At 38.5% G+C, this 23,334-nt stretch overlaps 2 protein-coding genes across 11 annotated transcripts in view; one reads left to right on the forward strand and one right to left on the reverse strand.

Moving 5' to 3' along the window:
• The window catches only part of LHFPL2 (LHFPL tetraspan subfamily member 2), a 194,724-nt gene extending 184,267 nt beyond the window's left edge, over positions 1-10,457 (forward strand). For all 8 annotated transcript variants that reach the window (XM_038401306.2, XM_038401312.2, XM_043515308.1 and 5 more), the window contains one exon: positions 7,328-10,457. In XM_038401306.2, the coding sequence (XP_038257234.1) occupies positions 7,328-7,584 (257 nt within the window). In that variant the 3' untranslated portion in view covers positions 7,585-10,457. The remainder of the gene's footprint in view (positions 1-7,327) is intronic.
• Positions 10,458-15,742: 5,285 nt separating this feature from the next.
• Positions 15,743-23,334, reverse strand: part of SCAMP1 (secretory carrier membrane protein 1) — a 91,295-nt gene continuing 83,703 nt past the window's right edge. For all 3 annotated transcript variants that reach the window (XM_038401302.2, XM_038401303.2, XM_043515305.1), the window contains 2 exons: positions 22,092-22,209; positions 15,743-20,009 (listed from right to left, as the gene is read on the reverse strand). In XM_038401302.2, coding sequence (XP_038257230.1) covers positions 19,845-20,009; positions 22,092-22,209 — 283 coding nt within the window. In that variant the 3' untranslated portion in view covers positions 15,743-19,844. The remainder of the gene's footprint in view (positions 20,010-22,091; positions 22,210-23,334) is intronic.

Here is a 23,334-nt window from a genome sequence, read left to right on the forward strand (position 1 = left end):
TTTTTAAAACAGGGCTGCTGTTAGGGGATTTGAAAGCTAATGCTGTTTTTACTGATACTCCCTATTATGTATCTCAATCTGCTAAAAACTTTCAAGCTGATAGATACGTTTTAAGTGCAACTTGTGTGCTTATTTCAGAGTAGCAGCCGTGTTAGTCTGTATTCGCAAAAAAGAAAAGGAGGACTTGTGGCACCTTAGAGACTAACATTTATTTGAGCATAAGCTTTCGTGAGCTACAGCTACATGCATCAGATGAAGTGAGCTGTAGCTCACGAAAGCTTATGCTCAAATAAATTTTAGTCTCTCAGGTGCCACAAGTCCTCCTTTTCTTTTTTGTGTGCTTATGAATCTGTGGTTTGGAAACAGTACTGTGCACTTTGGAAGTAGTATTAGATACGAACAACCAGGAGTCCTGGATTGAAATCCTGTGCCTAGGTACTACAGTGCTAGGCTCATTAGCTATATGTATAGAGCTGGAGAGCACTCTCAGGGTGATATGCTGAGCTTGGGGAGGAAAGAAGGTGTTATTTATGACTTTACGTAGAAATAGCTACATTTTCTGGCTGGCTGTGCTCTTGGGTGGAAGAGTCATGGCAACAGCAAATGGTTTTTGGCACCGGTATTAAGGAAAGCACAGGTTTGACTTGTGACCTAAGCCAAGCTTAGTAGGCTTGGAGCTCTGGCTGCTTCTGCTCTCACATTGTAGAGTATCTTTGGTGGAGAGCCTGTGACCAGACTGACTTCCTTTATTCTTTATTTTTTCTAATTTATTCTTTCCTTCTTCGGTTTTTCCTCCAGTGGCTACTTATATAAACTATTTGTTTGATTTCAAGGGTTGTCACAGCCTATCACCACTCTACCTACCATCTCACTTTCACTATCAGTATGTCACCTCCTGCCTCTGATCAGCCAACGATGGCAGCCTTCATGCCCACTTGTTAAAGTTTCAGACACCTTTGTGCTTTCTCCTGTATTGCCCCTCACGCTTGGGAGGAGCTCCTCAGAAACCTCCATACATCTCTCTCATTATCCTCCTGCAAATCCCGCCTTAAAATTCTTCTTTTGCATCATGTCTATTAAAAAAAAAAAAAACTGGCATGCTGATACCACTGCCTGTCACGTTGGCCAATACTGTCTCATTTGTTTCCTTGTACTTCCCTAACTGTCTGTATCCATCTATTTTTCTCATCTTGCACTTAGATTGTAAGCTCTTGAGGCAGGGACCTTCTTTTTGTTCTGTGATTGTACGGAACCTAGCACAGTGTGGTTCCGGTCCTAGGTGCTACCGGGCTGCTGGGCACCCACAGCTCCCATTGAGCTTTATCCCTTCTCAGCATCATGGCATTGGATAATATTTTAATAGTTGTTTTCAAACTAATTGCAGTAAATGGGTGTTCGGCATTAGCATGAAAAAGAAACTTCACCATCAAACAGGGAGCTTATTAAGAAATATCAATGCTGCAGCATGGAGGCTGGTGTGGAAATTAATGTTTAATGAGAATTTACTGGTTTCTGAGTAATTTTTCTGGTTGACAATCTGACTGCAGACTAGTCTGCAATTGCTTTTTGTTCACATGTGACTGCCTCTGTTTGTCTGAGATACAAATCAATAGACCAAGACCACAAATTTAACCATGGAAACCACTGAATTTACATGATGCAGAGGCCAGTAGTGTGCTCTGCTGCACGAGTAGCAGTACATTATGTCAGGTGAGGGGAATGTACACAAACCTCTGGAAATGCTGTGATAAGAAGGCTCCTACCTCTCAACCATCCAGTACAGAATACTGCTAATGGCCCCAATGTTGTTTCTCCTGTCTCCCTCCATTGAATCCCTCCCCGCCTTCTCTGCCCATTCGTACTTCCTTTCTTCCATATCCTTGCTGCTCACAGTGCAGGTGCACCATGTGTGTCCCATGGCCTATCCCTCAGAATGCAAATCAAGAGGAAGCAGAGCAAATGCAATGGTGTGGGAGCTGCGAGCTGTGCAACTACACTGCAGAGTTGAGTGGCAATGAATAACCAAAGAAAAGGCAGTTTTTCTCCTCCTCCAAATGTAGAAACATTTAAATTAATTAGCAGAAAGGGCATACCAGGCATGGACACTGTCGGGCTTAACGTAATTAACATGCAGCTGCTTCCCCCCCCCCCCCTTGGTTGTTAGAAGCTGCTGTCCAGGCTGCATCTAGATGGGATGGGCACCTGAGTGCTTCTCTCCCTGGAAGCCAGTGAAGGCACTGTGCTTTGAATGCCTGGCTTCTCCAGATGCATACTCTGGTTCCCTTGGTCCTAGAGCAGGAAGGAGAGAATGCAGAAAACAAGCTGAGCAGACAGCACACTGAGCAGCCAACCATGCAAGAGAACAAAGTCAGTTGCTTTGGAGCCATCAGCAATCCTCCTTCTCCCACCCCTCGTGGAGTCTGGACTGTTAAGAGGGGTGATGAGGAGGGGGAAAACATGATGTCGGATGATGGGTAGAGTAGAGGGTTAAGCAACCGCATATGGACACTAGAGGGGAGGAAGTGGGCCTGCCTTTGCAAATGCTGCAGGGTCGTAGGCTTTGGCCACCCCCATTTCTCCTAGCAGAACACAGGTAGAGAGGAGCCAGGGTCTGTTAGTTGTAGGGTTTGGTTTTGGCATCAGAAGGGTTGGATGAGCATCTGAACTGATCCTGCACTGACCCTATGTTCATTTCAGGGAGGAGGGGGAAGAGGTTAATACGTACTTTTGCTTTTCTCAGCATGGCCATACATGTATTTTTGTAATGCTGAGGCTGGTTTTGTGCATGTTCTCATGTGATTTTGTAACAATATATGGGATCAGGACTTCTAGTGTGAAAGTTTTTAATCTGAAATACCCTGTGTATTGAATTGCATGCCATTCAACTTAACTTGGAAGGACACGGTTCTGTGTTGACCCTGCCAGGATTTTATTTCTAGACACACCAAATATTTGAACCCTGATGCTAGACTACTAAGCCACTCCGTCTACTAAGGAGTAAGTGGGATATTGGCTTTTTCTGGTTTATCTAAGTTTCTTTTACTTTTGTATTTTTGTCACAATTTTCTTGGATTCTTAACCAGCAGGAGCAGTCAAGGCAGTAGGTCGTAGAATAGTTAACCACTACTCCTTCAGACAAGCAAAAGGAAACAACATGAGAGACTCTTCCGACTCTCTACCCACCTGAACCTGCTACCCCTACAGCCTTCTTAGCTGGGAGAGATCAGAGATGGATCTATTTGGCTGGCCAATAGCTTTTTATGCTGTAATATATATGGCATGAAGTGCCTCCATGTGACATTAAAGAGCTCTATTTTGTCATAGCTATACATTTAAAATAAACAAACATTTATTAAGCTTTCCTACAATTGGGACACAGACATTAATATTAAAGTCGTTAAGGATGGTAAACATTGATATGTCTAATAATAAGGAAGTGGTGGAAGTCTTGAGGCAATGTCTATTATATGTTGCATGTTTACTGAAATTGAATGAAAGGTGATTTGGCAGGGGAAAACACCTTAAGAATTTTTACTTTCTCTAGTGTTGGTAATACCAGTCTGGAACATGACAGCTTACCTATTTTTAGCAAGCAGAGAAAACTGACCCTTCACAGTTTTTTCCAAGACAGTCCCAGTTCAGTTAATTGTTATAGTCAACTCTTTCTTTCTTTTTCAGAAATCTGCTCTCCCCTTAGAGCAAGGTGACTTGTAGTGCTATGGGAGTTGAGGATGCTCAGCATCTTTCAGGATTAGGCCAATTATTTGAGATCAGCTAAAGCAAAGTATTGTAGCATTGTGTATTAAACCAGATTTTGGTTGAGGTGTTCAAAGTGGCAGAGACATTAAGGCTAAAATCTCAGAGGAAGAGATCAAATTGATATTTGGTTTTCCATAAAATCCAGGCAGAGTACACACATGAACAGTGCATGAGCTTTGGGTAGGAATTCTTCAGATCTGAGAAATGTATGCCAAGAAACAATTTTATCATTTTCAGGGGCTCTTCTCCCAGTAGGTGGAGATAGATGTAAATTAAATATTGGTACAGAATGGTCTAGACATCAAATGTGTAGTTAAAAGTTCTTGCTAGGGCATATAAACAAAGTATTTCCTTGATGCAGTTTTAGAAACTCATATGGTGTTGGCTGCTTAGACACTGTTTGAAAATCATGATTAGTGAACCTTTTGCTGTTGTCACTAAAAGAAATAGCAAATGTGACACATTAGTTGTACAATAAGAAGAAATATTGTTTAGTCATCTGGTTACACATTGAACAGGAAAGTGCAGATGACTAAAGGAGGGGAATTGTTGGTGTTTAGTCTGAAATGGTTGGTGGGCTCAGCCCGATGAAAGCACAGCTTATCCAGATCTGCCTAAGATTAAGCACTACTTTATACTCAATGTACCGTAGGCACCAGACAGGAAGCACTACATAAAATTTGTCATTGTTTCTTATTGCATATACAATGGGGAAGAAATCCCTTCACTAAGAATGGCCATCATTCACTGGGAGATTTCACTACCCCGAGGAATAATGGAGCTAACAGTTCATTCATGCAATAGCTTTCCCAACATTATTTAAGAAATGCTTCATGAAGGACTTTCTTTTGTGATGCAGCTGACATTTATAGACGTTTTATCATCATATATTCAATGGTTTAAAAACCTGGGAACTGTAGTTTATTTTCACTGAGGGAGAATTTTCACAGCTGGTTGAATTTCTTTCAACAATAATTAAGAAAATCTAATATACTAAAGCATGTAAAATATTAATTGAATTGAATGTGAGAGGGACTAGTCCTTACATCTGTTCTTGCACTGAAGATTTACTGAGGAATAAACAAAGACTGGCTGTGATTTATAACTTAGTGGAAATTTCAGAGTTGGAAGAAATATAGGAATGAATTAATGCGGGAGGTAGGTGGAAAACTAAACTTTCTCTGGATTCACTTTTCAGTGATAGCACTGTTTACAACTTGTCTTTCCCAAAAGGCACTGTGTTAGAGGTACAGTAAGTCCTCTCTTAATGTTGTAGTTATGTTCCTGAAAAATGCAACTTTAAGCAAAATGGTATCAAGAGAATCCAGTTTCCCCATGAGAATTAATGTAAATGGGGGGAAAGGGGGTTTAGGTTCTGGGGAAATCTTTTTCACCAAACAAAAGACTATAAATACACACACACACTATAAAAGTTTTAAACAAGCTATTTAATACTGGTACACAGCGATGATGATTGTGAAGGGTGGTTGAGGTGGTGAAGTCAGAGGGTGAAGTATTTCCCAGGGAATGCCTTTCTGCTAAATGATTAACTAGCAATCAGCTGAGCCCTCAAGGGTTAACACACTGTTAATGTAGGCTCACACTCTACAAGGCAGCATGAATGGAAGGAGGGGAGACAGCATGGCAGATGGAGACACACACCCTGTGTAAGAGAGAGAGATGTGCATTGCCCCTTTAAGTATGCTGACCCCACACTAAGTATGCTGCCTTTTTAAGTAGATCGGCAAGTTGAGACAGCAGCTGCTGCCAGCAAACTCCCTCCATCCTGAGCCCTGTCATTGCCCCTTCCCCTCCCCCCCGCTCTATGGAAATGTAGTAAGCAGGGGAGGAAGGCACCCTGAAATTAGCGCCGCCCCCCCACCCCCAGCAAGCAGGAGACTCTGGGGAGCAGCACATGGCAGTGGGGGTAGGGACTGCTGACAACTGCTAGCCTGCTGGGTGGCTGCCGGCACAGGGAACGGGGAGCTGCCGGGGGCTGCCGGTCCATGCTGGTTTCAAGCCCCCACCAGCTAGCTCCAATGGGCTGCCCTTCCTGCAAGCAGTGGACAAAGCAGGTGGCTGCCAAACGAAATTATAAGGTAGCATTGCGCAACTTTACACGAGCATGTTCTCTAATTGATCAGCAACGTGACAAGGTTAACTGGGATGACTTTAAGTGAGGAGTTACTGTACAGAAAAAATCAGGTAATATTTAAAATCTTATTGATATGTGCAGTTTAATAAATTTGCTACACATAATTGAACAAAAACATCCTGCATGTTCATAGTGCCATGCCAAGCAAAATTCAAAAAATAATTTGAAAGAAAATACCCTTTCTTAGTAGGGCTGTTGATTAATTGCAGTGAATTTATGTGATTAACTCAAAAAAATTAATCGCCATTAATGGCAGTTTTAATTGCACTGTTAGACAGACAGACTACCAATTGAAATTTATTCAGTATTTTGGATGTTTTTGTACATTTTCAAATATACTGATTTCAGTTACAACACAGAATACAAAGTGTATACGGCTCATGTTATTTACAAATATTTGCACTGTAAAAATGATAAAATAGTATTTTTCAGTTCACCTCATACAAGTACTGTCATGCAATCACTTTATCGGGAAAATACAACTTACAAATGTAGATTTTTTTTGTTATATAACTGCACTCAAAAACAAAAAAGTGCCAAACTTTAGAGCCTACAAGTCCACTCAGTCCTACTTCTTGTTCAGCCAATCCCTAAGACAAACAAGTTTGTTTACATTTGCAGGGATAATGTTGCCCACTTGATATTTACACCAGAAAGTGAGAACAGGCGTTCGCATGGGACTTTTGTAGTCGGCATTGCAAAGTATATTTAAGTGCCAGATATGCTAAACAATGGTCAGGGGAGCAACCCCATGTTTCGAGTGTCCTTCAGCTGCCAGGAACTGGGACCGGACAAGAGGATGGATCACTTGAAATTGCCCTGGTCTGTTCATTCCCTCTGAAGCTCCTAGCACTAGCCACTGTCAGAGACTAGGCTAGATGGACCATTGGTTGGATTGAGTATGGCCATGCTTATTAAGTTCAAGGATCAAATGGGAGAATTTGCAGAAAGACAACAAAAATGTTTAAGTACTAGAGAAATTGTTTTATGAAGAAAGATTAAATGTGCCTTGGCTAAGTGAGGCCTCTGAGCAGAATACAAGAACTGTTCACAAGTATTTGAAGGTATAAAAGTAGACAGAAATACTCTGGGGTTTTACAATAGGTATGTAACTAGGGCTAACCTGTTTTGAAATTTAAAAAAAAAAAGACTAAATAAGAGGAGAAAAACTGACAGTGAGATCTATTAGACTGTGAAATAGCTTCTCTCCGGCAAAGTGGTGGAAGGACTAGAAATTTAAACAAAGCACTGCAGTGTACCGCAGGGAACAATGGGCCAACAGGGTTTTTCATCTCTTATTTCTATTATTTGTAGGGAAGCAGGTGTGACCGAACATTGTAGATTACAATAATTGCAAAATGTTATATTGTCTAATATATAGAGGTTGTTAAATTTTTTTTTTTTTTTTTAAAGGCCTCTTCCTTATCTTAGGCTTGATGCTGTACCCTGCGGGCTGGGGCTGCCAGAAGGCAATAAGCTATTGTGGACATTATGCTTCTGCTTATAAACTAGGAGACTGCTCATTGGGCTGGGCCTTCTACACAGCTATCGGTGGCACTGGTCTGACATTCATCTGTGCCGTCTTCTCAGCGCAAGCAGAAATTGCCACATCTAGTGACAAAGTGCAAGAAGAAATTGAAGAGGGGAAAAACCTTATCTGCCTCCTTTAAATACAATGGAAAAAAGATCAATCAGTGCCTGGGAAACACTGACTTCTATCTATTTTGCTTTTAAATGACTTGATAAAAGGATCCACTTACCTGTTTTCACAATTTGTGTGATTTAAGCCTTGAACTACTGAACATTGTATCACTTGCTGGGCGATGAGGACCAGAGAAAGGAGGATCTCAAGCAAAGAGAGTGTAGATGTGTGGGAATTCTTGGTGTGACTACACTGTCAGGACTCAGCTGAATATACAACTTGAGAGCGAGGCGGGGAAGTGTATATAGTGAACAAACGTTGTAATATACCTGACAATTTCTGATTTTATTGGATTGCATTCTCCACCTTGGTCACTTTGAAGGATCTGCATTAAAATAATAAAAGCCAGCACACTTCTACTATGTACAGGACTTGCCTATTTAATCAGGTTTTGTTTTCAAGGGCTTCAATCACTTGTGAATGTTTTATTGCCATCGGGTTTGGTACTATAGTTGATATGGTGGTGCTTGTTGATGATTTTTAAAATTACTTAAAGCACAATTGGGTTTTTTTGGATAATTAAATGCATGACAAAGAACAGGGTTGACATTAAGATCTTGCTAAAAGTCATATAAACTGTAAAGAAAGTGAGGTAGGGGCTCAAATTATTTGTTCTGGCATGAAGCATCAGTAACAAGTGGTAGGTACATTATATTTTAGCAGCTAGAGTTGAAGTTAAATTATTTTTGTTTCATAGCAGAGCCAGGGGAACTGTCGTTACCCTGGAGTTTACCTATATAAAATGAAAATGGTAGAAATAATGCTTTAGGATCTAATGTGTGAAACACTGAACTTTGGATACAAAAATGGTGCCTGTACTAGAAATCCCAGGAATCCTCAATATTTAGGAAAAACACTATATTCTCTCTGCAGCACAACTGACAGGGTTATTTTGTGAATGCCAACAAGTGTTGACACTCTTCAGTAAAAATATGAACTGTATGTTGGGTTTACAATTACAGTATTTCTCTGTTTGCCAAAAGAAACCTCATTCCCAGTCCACAGACCAGTGTCTCAGAGCCAGTTTAGTCTGAAACAGACTTTCACCCTGCAGGAGACAATGCCAAATTCTAAATGTTTGTGGGAAAAACCTTTTCCCACTCTTTTTAACCACATTTGGTATGGACCCATTTCCAGCACAATCAGCAGAAGCAGAAATATGGCTTGCCACGAGTGACATTCCTTTCCAAAATGCGTTCAGTTCAGTCATATTACTTGTGTTGTTTCTCCAGTTACTGGAATTAGTCTGAGAGCATATTGGAAGAAAGAATACTGTACTGTCTTGGGGATACATGAGCACAATTGAGGGTTTAATAGATAACTATTCACTTAATATTTGATTGGAAATTTTAAAGCAGTTTATTTCATGGTGGTGGTAAAATAATATTAGGCACTGAAGGCTGCTGAGCCTATTGTTAAAAAGGTGTCTGCAAGTTTATCCATTTTTCTGTGATCTTAAAAATCTAATACGATTTGTCTCTGGATTACAAGAGTGATTTATTGTAGAGAAGACCAAATTTGTATAGAAACGTGAAGGTTTTGTGTTCTTATTTTTGCTGCATCTTTCCTGACCTAGAGCTGAGCGAAATGCAGCTTGCATTAACCATGCACAGTCTTACCATTGTTATACCATTAAATATAAAAGGTTTCTTTGGAGCACATATGGTTCCTATGCTTTTTGAATTCTTTATCCGCTCTTGTGGAAGTCTCCGTCCTAGGAACAGTTCTTTAGAAATTATTGATCTGTGTGAGAGATTCTAGTGTATGCCCAGGCTTCAACTATAAAGGTTTAAAAAGACAATGTCGCTATCTTTTTAATAAATGGGTAGTTTGTAAACTCCAGCTGCTGATAATGCTGCCTCTAATAAGTTAAATCAATTAATTTACTTTTTAAAGTGGAATAATTTTGTCCTAGTCTGTCCCTGATAAACCAGACCTGTTACTTCGGACCCATTAAATTGATAGGTTGCAGTAGTGATCACTACTGCAACCTATCAAAGTGCTGGAGTAGCAGCCCCAGCATGTGGAGTGCCAGAGTCCCTGCTTCTCTGTAAATACAAATCCAAGCCCCCTATGTAGCAGTGCTGCTGACACCTCTGTTCTCCTGTGCACGTTCCTGATGTCAGGGCAGAATGATGTGGAAAGCGTTATGCTAGCCCCAGGGCACAACTTCCCCCTTGGTGATATTTAATTTTTTGTCACCACTGCATTGTGAGAACCCAGCCTTTCCTTTTGTTAATCCAGAATTCACACTTGAGAAACCTGTGTTTTCCCCCCAATCCCATTGCATTCTTATACAAGATTTTAAAACGGGTAACTCACTTTTCTTTTAAATATTTAACATAATAAAATAAAGCTATGGGCTGGAACCATTTATGCCAAGTGTCTGCATAGAGCAAGATTTCTTTTTAAACAAATTATAACCACTTGCAAAAATTGGTGAGTTAGAGCAAAATTGTAGCCATGGCATCATAATGTGTCTTATTTGAAACTGTGCGCCTTTGAAATATGTTTCCTTGGACATACAAAGTATACCTTATGAAGCACATGCTCCAAATTTTCAACCATATTATTTGTATGTGGATGAATTCTATAAAAAAAAACACCTTGTAAAAACCTTCTACCAAGATTATTGCTTGTTCACAGCTGCTACTACTTTAGAGCCCCCCCCACCCATTGGAATGTGCACAATACAAGCTGGAGCACTAAAACAGCTGTGATATAGAACTTTTAACTAGAAGGGAGTCTTAAATGCTGTGAACAACACATGGAATTGGGGTGAAGATAAACTATATTCTTTTTTTAATGTTGTAATTTGCTTTTCTTTAGGAAGGTAGTGTGCTGTTAAAAAAAACACTGCCAATTAAAAATCCAAGTACTATATTAATAACAGATTACTGTTTTCAAAGGTGTCATGCAATGCTTAACTGAACTGGTTTGGACCATGCATGCCCATGCCCCATGTATCATGTGAATTAAAAAAAAGCAGTGAACAATGTATTATTAAGCCACAACTATGTTAAGTCTTTGCAGTGCTGAAAATATTAATGTTGGGTTTTATAGTACTGTGCATAAAACATTTATTTTGCATGTGTTTTTCTGAATTTGTAAGGGAAGTGGACCAGCTTCTATTATTGTACTAGTATAACATCAAACTGATCTAATCAACTCAACAGATCATACTCAGTGACTGGCATAGCTGGAAGACATAGTAGGAAGAAACAAATCAGACTCTGCTTGCTCTGTTTTTCTAATAAGTGATAAGATGTCTTTATTATTGCATACAGATTTTCTTAATGAGTTTTAAAATGTGACCCACTCATTAAGTTTGATGGCCGCTGTTCCTGAATTTTAGTTCCACCAGAACAGTAGCCTTCCCAAGACGTTCTATGAAAATCATTTTTCTTTTGTCAGCTTCAGGCATGTTTAATTAGTTTCATGATGGGCCATATAGCATATGTAGTGCTTAGGTGCAAGGAATGTTTGATGTGGCATCTTTAAAAAACAAAAAAAAAAGCCTGTCTCACTCACTCAAAATTGTAACATACTAACTTTTTCTATCTTTAAAAAAAATTTTACATATTCTTTAAACATCTGTGGTTTGATCACCTTTGTAAACATATATTCTCTAAAGTGCCATAGTTATTTTTGGAGTATAGCATATTTAAATATATATACACAAATTTGTGTGAGATGTGCAATAACAGAGTGTTTTTTTTAAATGTGATATGCTTTAAAAAGGGACTGCCAAGTGAAGAGTGGTTGGAATTTTGTTTTTGGACAAACTTATTGCTACTGTGGAGTAATGTTATAGAATCTGTAGAGGAAACAGAACAACATTGATTGTAGTTTAAAGGTTTATCTAAAATCTCTTTTCTAGATTCATTTGAAATACTCAGATCTGGGTAATCCAGACCTGATTTATTTATAGGCTTTAATTCCAACTGTGAAGCTGCACACCTGCACTGTAATCTAACAACTAGGAGTTGAAAAGCTCAGCACTGTTTGTTTGATAATGTCTCTCCATGTGCTCTATAGACTACTAGGCACTGCATCAACATTGCTATTAGCTACAGTATGATTCTCTAGTACCATCTTTTTGCCTAACGAACACTTAGGCACCTCTTGGTCTGGGGAATTTCAAATAAATCATTTAAATTTTGTATAAGTATTCGATGCCAGAATTTCCCAGTTTTAAATGCAGAAGTCAAATTTTCTTTAAAGCCAATGGTGGGGGAAGCCTGCTACAACAGGAGTCATCACTGGCTCTGTGGTGAAGGCAGTGTGCCCCACCAAACAACGGGGCAGTAATGCAGGGCTTTAACTGTATATGATGGAAAAACCTGAATAGGAACATATGCTGTGGTTAATCACCTGTCCATTGTTTGTTTGTGGCACTGCTGTTGAGTGACCAGTGCTTTGTGTAATGTTTTTCAGCACTGACTAGGTACCCAGTAATATCTGCTTTTATTATCTAAAGCTGACATAGTGGAGTTTGTAAACTAAATTACCACCACAGCTCTGGACTATCTTAGTTTGAACATGCTTTGCTATTTTAAGGCTGATCAAGGTGCATATATTAAAGGATTTATACTTAAATTTACATTAGGACAGAGGTTTTGCAGTGATTGTGACACTATTACCACTTACATAGTGATCACTAAGCGTCTGATCTTAAATTGTAGCAATCTTTTATACAAGTTGAATTAAAAGCGATTTTATAATTAAATATAGCTTTAACAGCTAATATCTGCAAGGTAAAACTACCATGGTTTCTCTTTTTGGATGGGAAAAGTAAGTGTTAAGACATGTGAAACACTGACCAATTGTGTGTGTAGTGGCTTTTAAATACTATAATACTAAAGCACTTATTTCTTATCCATAGACTTCAAAGCACTTTATAAAAGGAGGGTAACTAGCATGTGCATTTTAGAAGTAGGGAAACAGAACTGGCAACAGAACCCAGGCTTACTCACTCCCAGTATAGTGCTGCTGAACATGGCAGCCACCTGTTAAGTGTTTGTCAGAAAACTCTTAGCACAAGGTAGTGCAATTAAAAACCTTTACACTGTCACCCATTTTAAATCAGTTGGGTCCAGTTATTTTACTTGAAAAGCCAGAACTGGCTGAAAAGGTAAACATTTCTAATTCTGTAACAGGACAGGACTCAAGCATAGGGTTTAGCTCCTTAGCTTCCAGGCTATTTCCAAATGAAGAACCCAGAACTGATAGCAAGGTAGCTCCCAACTCAGCAGAATCCCCTATGAGATAACATCTCTACAGTGATAAAGTAGTAAGGGATATCAGTAACCATAGATGCTTCCTTTTTATGTTAATTTGAGAAACAAAACAACCTGTGTCCCCAAAGTGTTTCATCTGCTGCCTGTACTAAAAGTGTACAATGGCTTGATTTACATAAATAAAACTAATGTTTTTCAAAAGAGGTGGTATAACTTTACCCTAAGGTTAGTGGAGGTGGACATTTGTAAATTCAGAGCCCAAAACTCACTAAAAAGATTGGTACTAATATAAGATTATATTTGAGTGCAAAACTGAGGCTCCACAGGTAAGAAGCATTAAACACACATTGGTGTCTGTCTCATTCCACCTCTTGGACAAGCTGAACTTTATTATATACCTTTAAATAGGCTCATCTATCTGCACCTAAGAGCAACTGTAAACCCCTTGCTTTTTAAAAATATTAAAAACCTGCATGAGAATTTACAGGGGGAGAAGGGTTTTGAAGATGTGGTATCTACATGGCAAAGTAAGTTTGAAAGTTGTTTTTTTTTTTTAATAGTGCATGTGGAAGCTTTTCCTTGAATACTTGTGCCTTCAGAGTGATGGTCCCAAAGTGAACTTCACCTAACAGAAAAGTGACAAAATCCACACTATAAAAGCATGGCCATTAGCCACCTTTAGCAATACTTAGACAGTAATGAGATGGAAATTGTTGGCCTGGCTGGGAAGGGTAGCAGAGAAGAGAAAAAGCCATGTCAATCCAGCCAATTCCAGAACATGTAATTTAAATGAAAAGATGCAACACCTTTTCCTTCTGTTTTGAGCAAAGAATCATACATACCTCCGTTGTCTAATTCTTCCTTGAGAAACATCAAAAAGACATGCCATGGAGCCAACAGCCCTTCACCAATACTATACAAAGTTCCCAATTGCACTGCCAGCACCTAAGGGATGGGCCAAGAACAACTACTGTAGGTAAAGTGTGTCTGACAAGACAGCCAATGCACAGGTTATTCATATTCACTTCACTAGGCTGGTGTCAATTTTATTTATGTACCAGCTTCAGCAGCAAGGCTAAAAATTCATACACTTCAACTGCCAGACTCTGAGGATTCCAAGAACAACCGTGGCAAATTCACAGATGCCTAAAGTGTTCTGATCACCATAACTGATACATCTCTATCCACCCAGCTCTGGCAGTAAAACCCTCTAATCCAGAAAAGTGCTCCCTGCAGCCCAGGGACAGACACCAATATGTTGGCCTTGTGCCCTTAAGCTCAGACAGTACAGAAGCTATTTATTTTCCAACTCTGTTCTAGCAGTGGGCTCGATGGTCAGTTACTCTAGCACCATATCCAACTTCAATATCAAAAATTTGCATCTTATTTCCCAATTCCTTAACTGTGCATAATAATTGTTGTTTCAGACAGCGCCTAGGCAGAAGCCAGCACAAACATACAGAGACTGCTCTTGCCCTGTCATGTACATGAATTCCTTGCTTTTGCTTCAAAAGGTGGTGTTATAACATACGGTAACAAGGTTAAGGTAGTACAATGAACACTTTACTGTACCCAGTCATTACCTGAGGACAAGCGTATTATGAGAGAGGACATACTATATGACTAACACAAAAGTAGGAAAATGTGAAGAAGTTTTAGCTAGCAACTGCCTATGCTTCTGTTAAGAATTGGCCTTGGAACCAGTTTTATTCTGGAACACAATTGAATGCTTGCAGAGCTATTCTTCTCTAAACTTTAATATTTCTCAGAAATGTGTCGTGATTTCCATTTTAGTGCCAATACATAGCTACGCTATTATCCCACTACTGAAGTAAAAGTATGTACTGTTTCCTTTGTAAATTATCTCATTTTTCTCCAGAGCAGAAACCCTCACAAAAGCTAACATATGTTTTATTATTGAAATTTAAATTTTCTTCTTTACTTGTTGGAGGGAAACAGTCAACAGACATGTATCTCAATTATAACTGTTCCATTCTGCCCTGTGCTTGATTTGCGAGTGGAATGTTTTCTGTTCACCTTACCAAGCCAGCTAGAAATTGTACACTGAAGAGTAAAACACATATTAGGCTCCCATAAAACAGACCAGACCACCCCACCCCAATAAATGTCTTGAGAATTGATTACTCTCTCTTTTTTTAAAGCAGACAGTTAAACATTTCCAACAAGAATACATGTCCTCACGATTGCCAGCAACAAACAAATAATAGTATGGAATTATTTTGACCTTATTCTTCTGAACAGCATTTATAATTATGAAAACTGAATGAAGCTTAACTTTTTTTAAAAAATCATCCTTTAACTGCCACAAAGATGAGTAAAATCCTAGGAAGAATTAGATCTAACAATAGGAAAACAAACCTGACAACTGAAATCATGTTTTATTTCACCACCATAGTGCTCAACCACAGCAATCACTGAGCTGACAGATGTAATAAGAAAATTTTCAAACAAAAATAAAACAGAGGCAAATACAGCACCACTTGCAAATCTAGCCTACACACACAGATAATGTGTGGTTAAAAATTTGGTTGTTTCCATCTCTCTCCAGAAAAAAACATTACAGCTAATGCCTCTTTACTGAGACAGACAGACACAGGCAGAGAGAATGTGTGTGTTTACATGGTTTCCTAGGAAAAGATGACATTGAATATAGCCATAAAATTCTTTCCCAAGGAGGATATAGCTTTAAAGGGAAACTGTCAATCTGTATTTCTGAAACTCCAGGTTTCTTGACAAAACATCCCTTGCAATTTTTTAAAAGTCAAACCACGTAAACCATGCATCTGAAGAAGTGGGTTTTTAACCCATGAAAGCTTATGCCCCAAACAATCTGTTAGCCTTTAAAGGTGCAACCGGACTCCTCGTTGGATACAGACTAACACGGCTACCCCTCTGATACTTGACACCTTGTAAAGTTTTTGTAAGTGTTTTTCTGCCTCCCTGCTGATGTTTGTTTCCAAGGGTCTTACAGAGCGCTCAGGCCCACACTTCTTTCCCCTCCCCAATTCTCTGCCTTTCTGCTGCCATTTTTTTCCTGGTAAACCTCCATGGGCAGAGCCTGGGGAGCAATGCATGACAGTTATGTAATCATTCTAATCATGAGCAAGGAAGTGCAACTATATCATAACTGACTATACACAAAAGTGGGATTTTTTTGCTTTTTATTTTAGCCATTTTAAATATTACTTGTTGTATAGTATACCCAAAACTTTTTAGAGTTGAATGTGCCCCTTTAAAGAAGTTATTCTGCTGCCAAAACGTCTAAATACAGAGTAACAAAGGAAGAGGAAAACAGTGAAAATTGGTGATAGATAATTTCACTACTGTTAGTATGCAACTGTCTTGAACAAGTCACTTCTGATTGGAAAGCTGCCTACAGAAAATACTGGCTACATATCAGAACAAGAGTATCACTGTACTGTGCATTTGCAAAACACTATTACAGTACAATTGTCTACATCAACTGTCAAGTTAGCTGTTTACAAACTCTTAATATGGTAATAAATCCAATAACATACTTGACATATTAATTATATGAAACAGCAGTAGACAGCAATGTTACACCGTAACACTAGAACAGAAACAGCAGAACAAAATATTGATACAGAAGCATCAATTCCGAAAACAGAAAAATAAACAGTAGCAAAACCAATATTGTTTTCAGAAGATTCATTTTACTTCCAGTAAAATCCTACGTAAGGTTTAATACTTGTAGTTTCATTATGTACTGACAAAACAGCTTTTTTTGTGTGAGATTTGGTTTTGTTTTAAACTTTCAATTTATAGCACACGTACAAAGTGCTGCAAGTGCTGCTGAAGTTTTCCTTCATACTATTTTAGTAGTCCAAGTCTAGTCATACTAATTTGTTATTCTGGTAGTGGACATCTTACTTTCCCATTTCAGCAGATTACAGAATTTATATACAGGTTGTAAAAACCAAATGATATTTTTATACAGAGCAGCCTTCCTGCATGTTTACTTGACCTTTAAAAAAATCCCTATGTTTAAAACTATTCTGAGCAAACATCCAGAAAACAGTATTTTTATTCTATAACCTTGTATTAATACAATAAATATACAAAACTTGTGAACTACTCAGACATGCAACATCAGTGGGACAGAATGAGTGCGTTTCTACAGAAACGTGACATTCACTAGGATGGCAGAGCATTGTTAGTAATTTACAAAATATACAAACATCCCTTGGATAAATAAATCCAAATCCTAAATTACAGATCACTGACTATTGACATTCCAGTGTTTAAACTTCATACTTTCAACCAAATTTGCCACAATACAACAAAAATGGCAGATTAAGTGGGGTGCATATTGTGTTAACTGATAGACCAATACCTGTTAGTTAAGTAAAAATATTTTAACGAACATCAGCCTTCAGTTCTCAAATCTAAAATGAGAATATTTTTCCTTTGGATCAAATATTCATATATATTAGTTTTGTACCATCATGCATTTTTGAGTGCAGAGGTAAACATGGTAAAAATGAAACCACCATATGTATATATTCTATAAGAATGTAACTAGGCATGTGCCTGTCAGTTTCAAGTTGCTTTTTAATATCATCACATGCTGGTGATCTACTTTTCTACAGTATGATAATAAATTTAACTGTGAGGATGGTGTCCCTCATACCCCATGAGAAAAAGAAAAAAGCTTAATTCAGGCTAAAGATCCACCCTTAAAGGAAGTCCTTGGTACAATTTTTATATTTGGTTAAGACGACTCACTAAAGTAGGACTTGGATCTAGAGAGGCCTGAAACGTGTTAGCAGACCACAACGCAAACTGTAAAAAAAAAAATTCAGATGGAACATTAAAGATTAAACAAATTTTTAGAAAAATTAAACCTCCTCTACTGACTTAAAGTGCTGGGGAAAACCTTTAGAGAGTCCCTGTTACTGTTATTTCAATTGCATTGTTTACTTCATAGTGAAGAGAATTCTATCCGGAGACAATATAATTATGAACAACAACTTCAGTATAGATCATCATATAATATGTTTTTAACATATTTATCTTTACTACTAAAATGGGATTTCGAGAAATTAAATTACGAATTTAAGTTGTACTTGTAATTTATACAGGGATTTACATATGCAAGTGCTACGCTGCTCCAGGTATTAAGTTGTCAATGGGTATTTTTAAAAATGGTATTATTTTACAATATCCATAAATTGAAATGAGAAGATTATTCCTCTATCAAAACCAAGCCACATTCAGGACATGGGGCCTCTCTGGGCTTGTCTACACTTAAAATGCTGCAGATTTTCACATTCCTGAGCAACATAGTTATACCAATCAAATGTCCTAGTATACACTAGGCCTTTATAATTTTAAGGTTCAATCTTGCAAACTCTTATTCATATGAGAAGTCATACTGATTTCAGTGAAAGCATTTATGTAAGATTTGGGGATCAGGTCCTTAATGATCTCACTTTCTGAAACTGGCATTTTACAATTTTAAACTTAGTCCAAACTGCTACATATATTATCATTCAATCAACCAACCTACCTAGGAATTTCAAATGGCCTTAAATAGACAGCAACATGATTTTGAAGCAAGAGCTGATTAGGATTTGGAAAATTACTATGCTAAGTTCTGGCATGAATCACGGTGCATCACAGCATCAGTTTAATTTATTAGAAAGACATTCATTTCAACAATATGAAAGTATTTAATTTTATTCTCTCAATGGAAATAAAAAAAAATTCACTTTTCCAACTCAAAAATAGTTAAGAATCTTCATTATTCAGCTTGAATCAAATCACACATGAAGGCTGAGGTGCACTAAAATAGTATGCGTGCCACAGTTTAAAAAGTTTGATTAGAGAAAATATTCCTGTAAAAAAATTAAATGAAATACTGTATATTCAGATTTTTGGACAAGCAGTAAATAGAGTGACTGACCAAGCTATAGATTTAGTACCACTGGTAAACACTAATTGACACTGAAAAAAAAAAAAAATCCAACATTCCCTCCCACACACACAGCCCCCACAAAAATTTCACTGCATTTAAAAGGAGGCAAACAACTGGTTATGGAAGTATTCTAAAGGTTGATAGTTTTTCCGATAACAGAATGTGTTTTCCTAAGACATAAAACTGAAATTAAAAATAGCAAATATAATCATTTAGCTCTTTGATCAAAACCATCAGTTAACTTCTCTTAACTGTACATGGCATTACACATTCTGGCAGCGAGAATGTCTATGCAATAGCCATTTCTGATTTAGAAGAAAGTATGCCATGAAAACGGATACAAACCAACACTATAATCATAAGTGGTACAGATAAATCCTGGACCAAAACACTAATTCAGCATGGCCAAATATCTCAACAATATTCATGCAAACTTGCAGATTTATATCAAAAAACCTACTGCCCTAAAACAAAAAAAAGAATTTACATTATCTACCATACTTGTATCTGTCCATCAGCTGCTTAAACTGCCACAGCAGCAGCCAAATCTAAGTCTCAAGCTATCAGTCTACTTCTTACAGTAGAAATAGGGAAACAGGCTCTCAGGAACAAAAATAACTGCTCCAAAGTGCTTTCCTTAAGTTAAAACAAAAAAAGATTCCAGCGTGAAATACTAAAAAAAAACCCTGTAAATACATTTAACTGATCACAGAAAGTACCATATCAATTTCAGATCCATTGCTGAAGTTTCCACCAAAATATTGCTCCTCCAGAAAATATGGAGAATTATATATCTAGACTGTATTTAACTTTTTAAAGAGGGCAAAGAAGGTTGGCTGTGGGTTTTTTGTTTTGATAAATAAATGCATAAAGGAATAAAACAAGATTTTTTTCCTGTTTTAGCCCATGCACAGCTGAAGGAGAGACATACATGCTGTGTGTATTTTGAACGCAAGTCTTTAGGAATAGAATTAATAAGATGGAAAATAAAGTATAGTCTAAGAGAACTGTAGTGATTTTTGTATTTCACTAAATTTGGTTACCCTTGAAAGCATTTTGAGCTGCACTAGTTGCTGCTGTAGATGCAGCATTTGCTGCAGCTGTTTGTACGGTTTTGTTGGACATCACACCAGTTGCAAACTCTTGCTGAGCTTTCTCAAAACTAGCACCGGTTGTGCGGTACAGGCCGTGCACCTAAGAAAGGAAGGGAGAGGAGAGAAACAAAAGTTAATGGAATGATCATAACACTTTTTATCTACATTTGTAGCTGCTACATCAAAAGTCATTAGACAAATGAAATGAATGGAGTGATGGGGAAATCTGATTCTGTTGCCTGCTTGCAGCTGTATGGAGGATAAGCAAACAGGTGAACTTTAGTCCCCAGCATCAACAGCAAACATTTGCTGATGTGCCTTTTAATTGGCATTAAAATGGTAAAATCCTAAACAATTAAAAAATGGAAATATATCAATATAGAAAACCACCTAGTGCAACATTCGACATTAAGTGACACTCAAAATTAAACAGTTTTTAATGCCTTAAAACTTTAAAAGAAAAGAAGAAGAAATGCTCTTTATGGAAAGTGTACTTTCGTCTGCTGTTGTAGCAGGTTTGACTGCGTGAGGCAAATTGCTTAGTTTGGTTAAGATGACTTCATACTGACTGTTTGAAGGAAAGGAACTGTTGACATGGAAGAGGAGTGCTTCCCAAGAGATGCAGTGAGAGCAATGGGGAAAAAAATTTATCCCCTGAGCTTCCCCAGGTAATACTGACAAAATGCTTTTTTCTACTGCTCAGAAACCAGCTATCTATTTAAAAAAAAAAAAAAAAAAAAAAAAAAAAAAAAAAAAAAAGACCTGGCTCTAGCCCCTGTTTCTAGCCTGGAGTTGCTTAAGGAATCAGTCTCATCAATGCTCTGACCTTGTCAACACCTTCCCTCTAATCCACATTTGCAGCTGCTCACCCTCAATCAGTTAAGTATTCCTCCAGTTACTATAAAACACCATCCCTCCTCCTGTTGGTTCCCTATTAGATATGAAGACAGAGGGAACATCATCGTTCCTTCGGTGAAACTTATGAAGGTTTAAGTTCCATCTAATTTGGCTTCTCATAAATATTATTCCATATCAATAAAGACATAAATAGATCATGTCCAGATAATCATGTATTCCTGAGGACCCCATCTGTGTGTGGGAGAGAACTGAGTGTGACAGATCAGTGCCATGAGGAACAGCAGGATAGGAGAAAGGGAAACTCATTTTAAAAAGTTATAGTACAGGAATGGGTTATGCTCTTGGAAGGGAATATGATAACCACTCGATCTTTCTCTCTGCCATGCCACCTCTGAACTTCTTACCAAATACCAGCAGGACAGAATCCTTTAAGAATGGTTGAAATCCCCAAAAGATGACCGTCCCTTAAAGATAAGGTAGGAAAACTAGAATGATAACAGAGAGGCCACCCTGTATGCATCTGAACACCACGTATCTTATTTGGGTATTTTGTGTGTCTAAGTTTATGCCTTCTGGATAGAAAACAAACAAGAAGGAACTGGGTTCTACGTACTATATCCTGATCTAGGAAATATTTCTACAGTGCATCTTTCTTAGAAATTTTTATAGCACTTATCACTAGAGTATCTGAGAATGCAATTTTTCAAATGTGGGTGCCTAAAGCTAGGATGCGAAATAAAGGTGGCCTGATTTTCAAGAGTGCAGAGCACCTGCAGTTCCTACTGACTTCCAAAGGGATACGGCTTCAAGAATAGATGAAAATTACTCAGAATGTCTGAAAAGCAGGCCACTTATTTAGTAGTCTGATTAGTCACCCCATGTTGCAAAATTACAACCAGAGTGCCTGGCACCTCAGTGCAGTGTGTCCTGTCCTTCCACTGGGGCAGGTTTTGTCACAGTCTCCTTCTCTCCCCACCACTTCCTGTCTTTACTATCCCCACACTCAAATCCCCCCGATAATTTCAGTTTGCACAGACTAAATAGTGTCTTTGTTTTACACACACACACACACACACACACACACACACACACACACACACACAGGCAGTGTCTTTTGTCTCTGTGGAAACACAAGCAAAAAGATATTACAGAAATGCAGTCAGTACAGGTAAAGCAAAGCAGGAAGAGATCTATAGGAATATCACCTAAACCAATCTATTGTGAAGATGCAGGAGAGGACTTCCCTAAAGCAGAAAATGAAAATCTAGATCAGGGAACAGTGGAGTAAGTGGAAGTGTGAAATAGTAAAAACAAAGCAACTTACCTTTTTAAACATAACTAGTGAGATGACAGCAGATGCTGTGAAAAGTGCTGTTATGATTATCATCATAATGCCAACAGGAATACTCTCGTTAAGCCCAGTCAAAGATGAAATCCATCCACTAAAGAAAACAATGACAAACTTTATTACAGTGGTGCACTATATATTTCCTTTTAAAGAAACCTTTGTAACCTTCTGGTTCTGTTCCGACTTGAGAAAAGTAATGAAAATTATAAAATGTAAACATAGCCAGCTTTATAAAGTACTTTAGAAGTTCAGTTCCTAAATGATGTAGTCTTAAAATTAGGGCATGTCTACACTACAAACTTTTGCCAATGTAAGTTACATCTGCATAAAGCTGCCGCAGTTAGTATATTGCTTGTGCTCATGCATACTTGGCTCCTTGCATCAGCACTGTGCATACTCACCAGGAGTGCTTGTGTCGATACGCAGTGCAGAGCAGCAGAGGTAGGTCTTCCAGTGTGCAACTCACCACTGTCCAGCACAATGTCTTTTGGGAAGTTTTGGCAATGGATGGGGGGCGGGGCAGCAGAAGAGTGTTATGCAGGACTGACTGGGACTCTGGGGCCAAGTTCCCATTATGCACCTTTCTCCACCCCATAATGCCATATCTATCCCATAATTTTCATGCCTACTTTGAAAATCCCACAAACCCACGTGGAATTTGTCACTGTCCACCATCACTGACAGTAGCATGGAGCCTACACTGCTCTACACTACTGTCACAAGCACTACAAGAACAAGGTGCATGATCTTCTGGCATTTACAGAGCCACAAGAAGAGCTGTGGGGAACATGACGATTTCCCGGAAGATAGACTGCTATGGGACATAGAGCAAACCAATTCAAAAGATTGTTCATGGCATTCATGGAACAGCTGCAAACGGTGAAGCGCACTTCTGGGCCTGAGAAATGGGCACTGACTGGTGGGACTGCATCATAACACAGGCTTGGGATGATGAGCAGCCCCTGCAGAACGTCTGGATGCGCAAAGCCACATTCCTGGATCTGTGTACTGAGCTCAAGCAAGCAGTCCAGTGTGGGGACACCAGAACGTGAGCTGCATTGACAGTGGAGAAGCAAGTGGTGATCACGCTGTGGAAACCTGCAATGCTGGATGACTGGAAAAAGGCTAATGTAGCGCCCATCTTTAAAAAAGGGAAGGAGGAGGATCTTGGGAACTACAGGTCAGTCAGCCTCACCTCAGGCCCTGGAAAAATCATGGA

The sequence above is a fragment of the Dermochelys coriacea genome, chromosome 5 (assembly GCF_009764565.3).
Source record: "Dermochelys coriacea isolate rDerCor1 chromosome 5, rDerCor1.pri.v4, whole genome shotgun sequence".
Taxonomy (NCBI): Eukaryota; Metazoa; Chordata; order Testudines; family Dermochelyidae; genus Dermochelys; species Dermochelys coriacea.